The 12,094-nt window shown below is 42.4% G+C and overlaps 1 protein-coding gene across 3 annotated transcripts in view; it reads right to left on the bottom strand.

The window, feature by feature from the left end:
* Window positions 1-12,088, bottom strand: part of fbxo9 (F-box protein 9) — a 37,259-nt gene extending 25,171 nt beyond the window's left edge. For all 3 annotated transcript variants that reach the window (XM_047029649.1, XM_047029651.1, XM_047029650.1), the window contains exons 1-3: window positions 12,001-12,088; window positions 11,469-11,543; window positions 11,212-11,343 (exon numbers count right to left, since the gene is read on the bottom strand). In XM_047029649.1, the coding sequence (XP_046885605.1) occupies window positions 11,212-11,343; window positions 11,469-11,543; window positions 12,001-12,003 (210 nt within the window). In that variant the 5' untranslated portion in view covers window positions 12,004-12,088. The remainder of the gene's footprint in view (window positions 1-11,211; window positions 11,344-11,468; window positions 11,544-12,000) is intronic.
* Between the last annotated feature and the right edge of the window lie 6 nt (window positions 12,089-12,094).

The following is a 12,094-nucleotide window of genomic DNA, read 5'->3' as shown; positions in this document are numbered from 1 at the left end:
TCACGCGGAAAAACTATTTATAATATATTTTATATGCCGCAGCGCCCAACCAAAATGTCTTTGGCCGCGCCGCTCTTACTATGGAACCGGCAGGAATCAAGCACGTCTTCCCTGGAGTTCCTAGTCGAGCTTGCCACTTATCAGCCAATCAAAAAAAAGAAAGTGGCTGCACAATAGCCCAGCTCAGAAAATAGCACTATTGTGTCTGGGTAAGATTTAACGCAACAACCAATGGAAAAAAAGCATATCCTGGAATTGTTCACGTGATTCTGCTACAACGTTTTCCGGAAGTTTCGTTCACCCACAGAGGAAACCACTGGAAATCGAGCATCACTTTGAGCACAGAGTAGGTTAAGTCATGATCTCCTGTTTAGCTTACAACAACTTGTTTGACACAATCAATGACAACTAGAAAAAGTTTCCCAGATAATTAGCATCAGTTTTTCACTGAGTGTCTGTAACTTTACCAACAGTTTTACAGCCTGTTCACTGAAAACACCTGCTCAGAACAGTAGTCTAGGCCTAGTCATATTTTCTTTATCACACGATGACTGACAGTCAAATTATAAACATCTCTTTCCAAATAGGCTTAATAATTGTATTAGCACTAAATACATTTAAGTGTAATGCAGTCGACGTATAGGGCACTTTTAAAATCATGTTATATTTTATAATTATATATGGGGGGGATATGTCACTATTGCCTGTCTTCAAAACTTGAGAGCCCTGCGAGTGCCACCAAATGTATTTCAGTTATGGATGTTTTTCTTTGGTTAGGTAGGTTGGACACTTTATTGACCTGTTTTATTTGGCACCGTTCAGTTTCCGGTGTTCCCTGCAGTATTTTTGTTGTTGTAAATAATCCTATATGTTACCCTTTTACATTTGTATTTGCTGTTTATGTTATGGCTCCCTACGCCTTGAAGTTGACAAGCACTACTTGGGGTCGTAACAATAATACTATGTACTAGGGCTGTCCCCGACTAAGATTTTCTTTGGTCGACCAAGACTCGACTAAGCACTTCTGAAAATCGACAAATCGAAATTTGAAACCGTTTTTTTTCTTTAAAATGTCACAATGTTTTTCATCAAACCATTTTGTGTGATGTATTACCTCACTGTTTTAAGAGATAATATTAAATAAATACATAGGGAGATTGACAACTAGACAAACATACATTTCCAAACATTTTACCGATCTGACTCAATGTATCTGCTGGATATTCCAGATTTACCGATCTGACTCAATGTATCTGCTGGATATTCCAGATTCAGCCGCTATAAAATATGTTATTACTAGTAATAAGCCTTGTGTCACTAGTCCTGTTATAACCGAATGCCGATATAATACAAAATGCCTGATTGTAAGAGATCATAAATAATAACCAATGTACTACAAATTAAAAAAATATTGTTTGTTTAACATGCAAATCAGCGTGCTATTCACTGCTTGAAAAAGTGGAGTATGCAAAATTACGTTGAAGCCGAGTGGGGAACGGTGCAACAGATTGTGTCGTCTTGGCCGGAGAAGATAATGTCATTCGATTTGGATGTGATTCTTATAATAGGCATATTCCTTTTTCAATCCAGCGCGTTAGCATTAGCAAAGTAGGCCAATTTATGTTTTTCAGGTGGTAGGCTACATCATATTCAACGTCGAACTATGAAAAATAAACCGTTGTTGGCAGAGTTTGCATTCAACGTTTTTTCGAGTCACCCGGCACTTTGTAAATGTACTGTAAATGAAATGCTGCCATAACACAGATTTATTTGCCATTTTGCCTAATAACACTGACAAAGTAGGCTATGGCAGCGTTTATAGTTCGGCAGCCAATTGTGCTCGTGCAGCATGCAAAAAACAAACACAACAAAGCACAGATTTACGAAAGGGAAAACAATAACACCTTTTCTTTTAAATTATATATTTTTTGAGTTTCTTTATTTGACTTAAATAATATAATCTACAATTTCTGTAGAACATTTCTTTAAAGGAGACATGTAATGCTGTTTTTGGATGCTTTTATATAGGCCTTAGTGGTTCCCTAATACTGTATCTGAAGTCTCTTTCCCGAAAATCAGCCATGGTGCAGAATTATAGCCACTACGAGTAGTCCCACAATGAGCTTTCCTCAGAACGCGCTGTTTTGGTGTCTGTAGCTTTAAATGCTAATGAGGAGGAGAGGGGCGGCAACATGCGCTAATGTTTACAACGGATGTATCGCAATGGCTCGTAGCCCCAGTTGCTGTAAGATGCCTCAAATTGAGTCATTCTCATCTGATCACCCTGGTTTTCAGAGGTGCACACTCATAGTCATTTCAATGAAGAGAAAGGCGGATATCGCGCGCCACAACAACAGAACGGTTATCCAAATAACAAAGAAGTGCAACAATGGCGTTACAGCGTTTGTATTCACACACATAGCCTACTTGATGCCATCTATCTTTACATAAGCAACAGTAACTCAGCTGTTAGCTTCAGAGCTAATGTTACAGCCACATTCTTAGGGTAGCAAGCTAGGTAACCATATACAGTAAAGCAACAAAATGATATAGCGTTAGTTAGCTTACTTGTCCAAGGTTTGTAGCTTGACCAAGGAGAGTTATAATGATCCAGAATTTTATTTCAGCAATGCCAGTTTTGTATTGGCTCAAGTTGTGGAAACAGTAGAGGCTGAAATGTTTGGCGCAGACATACAAAACTTTGTGAAGTTGTGTAGGCGCAATTCCAGCGAAAATCAAATTAAGATACTGGTTGTGCAGACGCTTGGATGAAGGAACTAAAAAAATAGTTTTGTTTTGATTTGCACATCCAAGCAATGAGCAACTGTTATGCTTCTTATGTTTGTTCGCCATGATGTCTATCCAGGAAAAACCGATATCGCACTCGCCCTTGCACGGTGGCAGCTCAGTTTCTCATGGGCGGGCCAGATGATCTGAGCGGGCAAAGCAGAGAGAGGGGAGGTAACCTTTCTCGTATCTACGTCACTTGGAAGAGATTTTCAAACAGAGCGTTTGAGCCTTCATTTTGTCAAAGGCGGAGAAGAACACGCAGGGCTTGGTTTACACTTATCGAAAATTCTAGCCATTGGGGGACCAAAGGCTGGCTAGGGGAACTCATATTAATGTTAAATAACCTCATAAAATGAAGTTTTCATGACATGTCTCCTTTAATTCAGCAATGGTGACAAGCGGTAATCAGATCTCACACTCCCATACAGCAGCTCAACAAAAATAAATCGTAGTCGACCAAGAGCATATCGACCAGAGAATCGACTAGTCGACTGAATGGGGACAGCCCTACTATCTCCTGCCTATTATACACAGCCTGTCTTGTCATTCCGAAAGTTGTTCAATGGAATAGGCTAAGCATCAACATTTAACATCAAGTAGCATAAGCCTATAGCCTAGAATTTCCAAACTAAATACACTAGGCTCTCATTTTTCCAATACTTAGACCATGTCCTAACATAAATTAAGAACTATAGCTTACATGTTTTGTCAGGATAACTGGATCTAATTAGACTATTGAATGTTTATGATGTTCATGTGTGTTCTCTTCAGTTTACCCTTCTCTCTTTAAACCTAGGGGAATCGTTTTGGATGTTTGGCCAATATTAAAACCCCTACAACACATGTGACAATAGCTCCATATGTAGAGTAAGGGTCCCGTAGACCAAAGAGCTCTACGGGACCAACTACCAATGTAGTTTTAAAATGGTTTGCAATTTTGAGGAGCAATCTGCCTTTGTTGCTTGCAGCTATATTTTTTTAATATTGCTGTTGTTTTGACACTTGGACTAATATTCAAGTGTTATAGATAGTAAATTAATTAATTATAGATAGCTACTTCTACAATCTTAATAAAAAATAACAACAGTCATGCAATCTTTCAAAATGTTCTGATCTTTAAGCCACAGAATGTTCAAATTACAGGTAGAAGTTAACTCACAAGTTTGGTAACTCCCTCAGAGTTTGCGCTTATTTTTTCTTATTATTAGAAAACAGTTTCCCCTGAAAACGTTGTGGCAAATTTATATTCCCTTTTCAAAGGGCTGTTGGGAGGGTGACATAGCATGCGTCAATACCTCAGAGTTGCTGAAATCCTGTTTGGTGGCTCTGCTGCCAATTCTGATTGGCTGTATCGGATAAACTGTTTAGAAAATCAAAAATCCTCATAACATTCTTGAAGCTTGGTCTGAAGATCATCTGTGCCAACATTTGTGGCCTGTAAAGAACGTTTGTACGCACGACTCCAACTTTGACCCATAGGGCTAGCGCGCTCAAGAGGGAGATGTGAAACTTGCTGAAAATGATTTGGGCACTGTACCCAATGAGTTTGCCAAGGTTTTTACCATACAGTTATAGGGACTGCCATATCTCTAATAATCGCAGAAATCTGTGTTGTGTGTATGTGTCACACATGGCTCTCATTAGGGTTCCTCCGGTAGGTGAAAACCTAATGTTTCTGTTAGTATTCTTATTAGGGTTTTTCCGGTAGGACGGAACCTATTTTTTTTGTAAGTATTATTATTATTTATTTTTTTCTCTGCGCCCCAATATCTCAAAAAGTCATAAATGTTCTAATTTGGCACATTGATACTACATCCAAGTGGGTACCCCCACACCAAATATGGGACACATTCAGCTGTAGCGGGCGCCACAGGCCACACCCTAAACTCCACCCCATTGCTCCAATTCTTCTGAAACTTGGGTGTACATGCCTAATTTTTCATGCAAAAACCTCAAGGACCCGTAAGGTCCTCCATGATGGATTTTCCTGTACAGTGATAATTTGGGAAAACCTTCAAAATTCCTCTTCTCTAGAACCAAAGGTCCCATTGACTTGAAATTTCATACAGATATATAGAACAGATGTAAAAACGTTACTTGGGAAAATGTAATTAAATACAATATGGCTGAATGGGGTGTATTTATGTAACTGTCCACATTGCCTCAATATGTTTGTGTCACTAAATCAATTTTTTTTGAAGGATGGTTCAAACCTAATATGCTTTAAGGTGACACCCCACTGAAGTACGCTGCAAAGTTTCACCTTGATATGTGAAAATATGACTGAATTACAGCTGTTTGAACTTGGACCAAATCTGACAATGCTTGCCTTAGGAGAACCGTCTTATTTTAATATGCAGTTACTGAACATAAAAGTCCAGGTTTGTGAATGGCTTGATAGGCTGAGATGTTGTGCTGGTAAGTGAAGGGTTGGAGGTTCAAAACCATAGGCATAGTAAAAAAAAATATAAAAATCTGACAGAACGGTTTCTAGTCTTCCGATCAATCCTCCGGTTGTAAAACATAGCATTAGCAATGCGTTTTTATTTGAGCCCATCACAACACTACGATCATCTGTTTAGTGAGACTGTGTAAACCACAAACAAGCCAGGTTCACCACAGCAGGTAGCTACTTGTTAGCCTGACGTTGTCATACTCATAATTTTCTGGTCAGAATATGAGTCTGAGAAACCTCCGTTGGGCTGTGAGTATGGGGCGTGTTTCAACCGAACCCGTAAAACAAATGCCTCTTCGCTCAATTGGATAGACCTGCAACCAATCAGAGCAACGTAATATGTTGTTTGTTGAAAACGAATTCAACCCAAGTGCTCTTTGGTGACGTGGTTGATTACGTTACTGTTGATCATCTGTCCATCATCGTATAAAGCCCGCCCTGACAATTTGATTGGTCCGAACAGCTCCTGTTCGGACGTGGGTTTCTCCAACCGACCCCAATTTTTTTGTTGTGGGCGGGGCAAAGTTGGGCTGGCAGCCAGGCTAGCTACTTGTAGTCTATGCATGGTAGAGATAACTCTGATGGTCATCTCTAATGAAGTAAATTGATTGTTCAGGTGAATCCCTTGCCTGTTTCACAGATTCATTTCAGTAACCTAAGCCAGGACACATCCCCACTGATGCTAGGCATGATTTGAAATTCCCTTCCATGACAAGTTATGGCACCCCAAACAACCTTTTAAAAAAACAGTGAGCAAGTTATTCTTTACAGCAGCAACCCAGTCATTCCGTTGTTCCGTTATCGAAAATGTACAAGCAGTTTCAACTTTGGCCGAATCTAACAACGCTTACCACAGGAGAAACAGCTTACTTTTTTATACAGTAACTGAACATGACAATATTCAACACTGAGAACAGCTCAATGGGCTGGGATGGTGACCTGTAAAGTGTTAGGTCATAGGTTTGAATCCAGCCATTATCTTTTGGCCTGTCATCATTTTGATTATCTGTTTAGTTAAACAGGATGACATTCTGAAATACCGTGCACAATTTCATGCAATTTCACCTTGAAATGTCAACCGTTTCTTAACCTGTGTCCCAAAGCTGACCCTTAAGAAAAATTTAAATATTCCATATTTTAAAGCATCAATCTGATGCATTTTGAAATACTTTTTTGCCAACCTGGGGAGAGCTGGAGAAACGTAACTTGAGCCATGAGGCAAAAATTATTATGGCCTCCTTACTAAGTATTTTTACTCGCCACGAGAATTCACACCGCTTATTTTGGTCGGAGTTTACATGGCGCCGGGTCCACAGGTTAAAGAGGCCCAATGCACGCTCGCCGACCAGATTCTGAGTGTGGAGCGAGCAAACCCGGATTCCCTTGTTATTGTACTCGGCGACTTTAACAAAGGTAATCTCTGCCACAAACTCCCTAAATACAGACAATTCATCAAATGCCCAACCAGAGAAGAGAACACTCTGGATCACTGCTACACTACAGTCAGTAGAGCCTACCCCGCCGTCCCTCGTGCAGCACTGGGCCACTCTGACCATACCATGGTCCATCTGATTCCTGCATACAGGCAGAAATTAAAGCTCTGTAAACCTGTTGTGAGGACATCAAAACAGTGGACCAGTGAGGCTATGGAGGATCTGCGGGCGTGCTTGAACTGTACAGACTGGGATATGTTCACAACTGCTACCAGTAAAAGTTGCTCTGGATAAGAGCGTCTGCTAAATGACTAAATAAATGTCTAAATGTACCAATAGTTTGGATGAACTCACTATGGCTGTGACATCACATAAGCTTCTGTGAGGACTGCTGTATACCAACACGCACCAGGGTGAGCTTCAACAACGACAAACCCTGGTTCTCAGCAGAGCTGAGAAGGTTGAGGTCAGAGAAGGAGGAAGCTTTTAGGAGTGGGGATAGAGACAGATTCAAGGAGTCGAAGAACAGGTTTAGCAAGGCAGTGAGAGAGGCTAAACGACTGTACTCAGAAACTGAAGCGTCAGTTCTCTGCTAACAACTCTGCTTCTGTCTGGAGAGGGCTCAGGCAAATCACCAACTACAAGCCCAGAGCCCCTCACTCCACCAACGACTCCCGCCTGGCCAACGACCTGAACAACTTCTACTGCAGATTTGAAAGACAATTGGACAGTCCTGAACTACCCCTTTCCATCCAGGCCTCGGCCTCCCCCCTCCCCCCCTCTACTGTGACGACTCTCTCCATTCAGGAGGGTGAAGTTAACAGACTGTTCAAGAGACAGAACCCCCGCAAAGCAGCTGGGCCGGACTCTGTCTCTCCTGCCACCCTCAAGCACTGCGCTGACCAGCTGTCTCCGGTGTTTACAAACATCTTTAACACCTCCCTGGAGACATGCCATGTGCCAGCCTGTCTCAAGTCCTCCACCATCATCCCTGTGCCCAAAAAGCCAAGGCCAACAGGACTTAATGACTACAGACCCGTCGCCCTGACCTCTGTGGTAATGAAGTGTTTTGAGCGCCTTGTGCTGGCACACCTCAAATCCATCACAGACCCCTTCCTGGACCCACTGCAGTTTGCCTACAGAGCCAACAGGTCGGTGGATGATGCCGTTAACATGGCCCTCCACTTCACCCTACAACATCTGGACTCCCCAGAATCCTACGCCAGGATCCTGTTTGTGGACTTCAGCTCTGTCTTCAACACCATCATCCCAACCCTGCTCCAGGACAAGCTCTCCCAGCTGAACGTGCCCGACTCCACCTGCAGGTGGATCACAGACTTCCTGTCTGACAGGAAGCAGTGCGTTAAGCTGGGAACACAAGTCTCTGACTCCCGGTCCATCAGCACCGGATCTCCTCAGGGCTGCGTCCTTTCTCCTCTGCTCTTCTCCCTGTACACCAACAGCTGCACCTCGAGTCATCCGTCTGTCAAACTCTTGAAGTTTGCGGACGACACCACCCTCATTGGGCTCATCTCTGACGGGGACGAGTCTGACTACAGGTGGGAAGCTGACAACCTGGTGACCTGGTGTAGCCAGAACAACTTAGAGCTCAATGCTCTTAAGACAGTGGAGATGGTTGTGGACTTCAGGAAGAACAAAGCCCCACTCACCCCCATCACCCTGAGTGACTCCCCAGTCAACACTGAAGTCCTTCCGCTTCCTAGGCACCATCCTCTCCCAGGACCTCAAGTGGGAACTGAACATCAGCTCCCTCACCAAAAGAGCACAACAGAGGATGTACTTCCTACGGCAGCTGAAGAAATTCAACCTGCCAAAGACAATGATGGTGCACTTCTACACAGCCATCATTGAGTCCATCCTCACTTCTTCTATCACCATCTGGTACATTGCTGCCCCTGCCAAGGACAAGTGCAGACTGCAGCGTATCATCCGCACTGCTGAGAAGGTGATCTGCTGCAATCTGCCTTCCCTCGAGGATCTGCACACCTCAAGGTCCCTGAGGCGAGCGAGGAAGATTGTGGCCGACCCCTCCCACCCTGGACACTCCCTGTTCCAGCTATTCCCCTCCGGCAGAAGGCTGCGGTCCATCAAACCAAAACCTCACGCCACAAGAACAGTTTCTTCCCATCCGCTGTTGGCCACTTTAACAAGGCCAAGGACTCACACTGACTTTAAATTACAATCTGCACAATGACACCCTGCACATTGCACTATTGTATCGTTCTCTTGCACTATCTGTATTTTTGGTTAAATTGTAAATTATGGCTACTTTTATTTTATTTTGTATTCCCCTTAGTATTAGCTAGACCCCTACTTACACCAGAACCGGTCCCGTATACGCCACCACAGCGAGCGCCCTGCTAATGCATGCAAATTCTGTGCCTGATGTGATGCTAGTTAGGGACTTCTGATTTGAGCGAAAAATAGTTTTGGGAGCTTGAAACAAACAAACATAGCCGTTTGTCCAATTGGTAAAACGTTGTCTAGTGAAGGTAATTACGTTTACATTTCTTAGCCTGGTTTCCCATTTTTATATTGTCTCAAATTAGCTTTCGATCTGTCAGTGTCACTGTTGTGTGTAGGCGGCACTAAGGGCTGCATATGTTCATTTGGAATTTTCCACCGGAGCTTTAGCTAGCTGGCTAACGTTGCCTTCTCTCCTGCTGTGTTCAATGACTCAATTCATCAAGCTGTAGCTAACGTTAGCTAAGTCTATGTCAACAGAGATCCTGGATAACTTAACTTAGATACCGTATTTCTTCGATTAAACGCTGCTGCGTTTATTACACAATGATAATTTTTGGTGCAGCGTTTATTCGAGGGCGGCGTTTAATTAGTAAGAGAGATTTAGAGAATTGCAGCTGCAGTGCGGCCATAGACAAACAAAGAATAGACAAGGAGGTCAAACACAAAGCCTAGTATAAAATTGAAGCCGCGCGTGTCTACATTGTGTAGAAATCTTAAGCAGCATGCCGAAACATTCTTACACTTCCAGCTTTCAAACAGAAAGCTGTGCAGAAAGCACTCACCAGCAGCAAGAGATCTGTAGCACGCGAACTTGGGGTTGATGAAAGGCGAATTTGCCAGTGGTGAAGTCAGCTACCTCGCAATATTGTAGGCTACATATAATAGTCGCAATTACATTATGTATCATTTGTTTTCAACCTATGTCCTAATTTAGAATACTTGCATTCAGTATTATTAAGTGACTTTATTTGGTAAAAGTACAGTGCCTTTATTTTGAAGGCCTTTTGGAACGCTTGTGAGTGAGAGAGTCCACAGCAAGCGAAGCTCAGATAAAAGTTTAAGGTTGTTGATCGGATGTTGGCTAAGGATCTAAGGAAACCTCTATTCCCTTGTGTACAGCATGCAGCCAACGGGGTATGTTGTTTTGTGTCTGTATTTTACTTTGGTGAAGGTTATTTACATGCTGCGCATGTCATTGTACGTTCATATTAAGCTAATGTGGTCTTTATTGTCTCGTTGTAGCCTACTGTGGGTTTAGTTTTCACGGTGGATTTGGAGAAGAAGCTTCAAACCTGTAGCAAGAAAGCCAATGTTGAGGGAATTATAATACTCGTGTTAATTACTTGTGTAATAATTACTGTGTTTTAATTTAACCAATTAAATAACCGTTTTCAGATTTTTTGGGTGCGGCGTTTAATCGGGGGCGGCGTTTATTACAATATGTTCATTTTTGGGGCGGCGTTTATTCGAGGGGGACGTTTAATCGAAGAAATACGGTATACCAGAAAATATAAAAATGATTGAAACCATCATTCAACAAATTCAGTCAGGTAAATCGCCGAGGCCAGGAGTGCTTTCAGCTTCTGATGGTGGTCCCCCCCCCCCCCCCCCCCCCGCCCGATTTCGGCGAAAGGTGAGGGATTTTCATGTACGCTAGCAGGCCAGTCAGTGTTATTTCGGCTACTTATCTCAATTACACAGTTACGCGCAAGACTTAGGCCGAATCCCAATACTCCCCCTTAACCCTTCCCCTTACACCTAGCCCTTGGCCCTCGAAACTGAGGGGTAAGGGCTACATATCCCTAAGAAATGGGACGCCACTTGGTTACAGGTACGTCATCTAGCACATATCGATATCTCCAAAGCAAGTAGTGTTATGCACTGATATTAAACGAAATTCGGGGGAAGGTGTAAGGGGAAGGGGGAGTATTGGGATTCGGCCGTACTCTTGAGAATCGCACCTAGAAAAGTGTTTCAATTCATTATTTTACGGTTATCATTAGCCTATGTACAACAAGTTTAATCTTCACAAGAGTCTCTTACACTGAGAGCACAGGGGAATAGGGGTTCAGGGTTTTAACCACCTGGTCGAACCATTGCATTTATGCTTACATTTCTCTACACATTGTAAAACATTATAATTGAAAATAAAAGACTAAACAATTGTCAAATAATACATTTCAATTAAATCATTAGTATTGTTTCAGTATCGAGTACCGCAATATTACAATTGGTATCAGTATCGAAGTCCAAATTGTAACATACTTTTTCCTCCCGCAAAAGTTCCTGCTTCCTTCTCAGGTCTGCAGCAGCCATCTGTCCTCTGTTCAGCACACCAGCACCTGAACTGGGCATCAATTCAGACATCCACTGGGCTCTGAACACATTAAGCTCCACCTATACAACACACAACACAGGCAGTATTGTAAAACACTGCATGGCTTACTTCAATGAAGGACGAAGGCTGTCAGTTAGCATTCTCTTAAACTTTGTTGCAAATGAAAGACTAATAATTTACTAACTTGGAGGCTGGTGTCGTCTGAAGTTCCATGTTCTTCATCGTCCACCACATAACTCGCATCTATCTTTCCTTCGGCCTGTAAACAGAACATTCTTGTTTCCACATTTTCTACATAGACTAGGTCAAATGTCACACATGAAATACCTATTTGAGCTCAATGTTAGCTAGTGCTACAAGTCAAGCAATTTCAGTACTGTAACAATTAATAACTAATGAGTATTAATAAGTATTCACTACTAGCGCACAGGTCAAACATTCTTTAGTCTTTATTTGGCATCTGCCACTAGCATGCACATGCTTACGTGAGGATAATATAACAACTGGCACTGAAAACATTTCCTTCATAGGCCATTTAAAGTCACTGATATTCTCGATCACGTTAACTTCTTAGCAAGCGTGGGCGTGTCCTGTCAAGTGACCATACTTAGCCTACAGTTAGCAGGCCGCAGATGGCTAGCTTACACTGCACGAAGTTCCAAACACAATTAGAGTAGCTACTGTAGCTCTAGCTTTGTGAGAAATATATTACGGACCATTTGGGCTTATTTGGAAGCTCTTCTTTTCTTCAGGGTGAAGGGTTCAGATGACGCTCACGAGATCACGGTCAGAGAAACGCACAACAGAACG

The sequence above is a fragment of the Hypomesus transpacificus genome, chromosome 11 (assembly GCF_021917145.1).
Source record: "Hypomesus transpacificus isolate Combined female chromosome 11, fHypTra1, whole genome shotgun sequence".
Classification (NCBI taxonomy): domain Eukaryota; kingdom Metazoa; phylum Chordata; class Actinopteri; order Osmeriformes; family Osmeridae; genus Hypomesus; species Hypomesus transpacificus.
The sequence above is the reverse complement of the archived record's forward strand: the minus strand, read 5'-3'. Positions and strand labels throughout refer to the sequence as shown.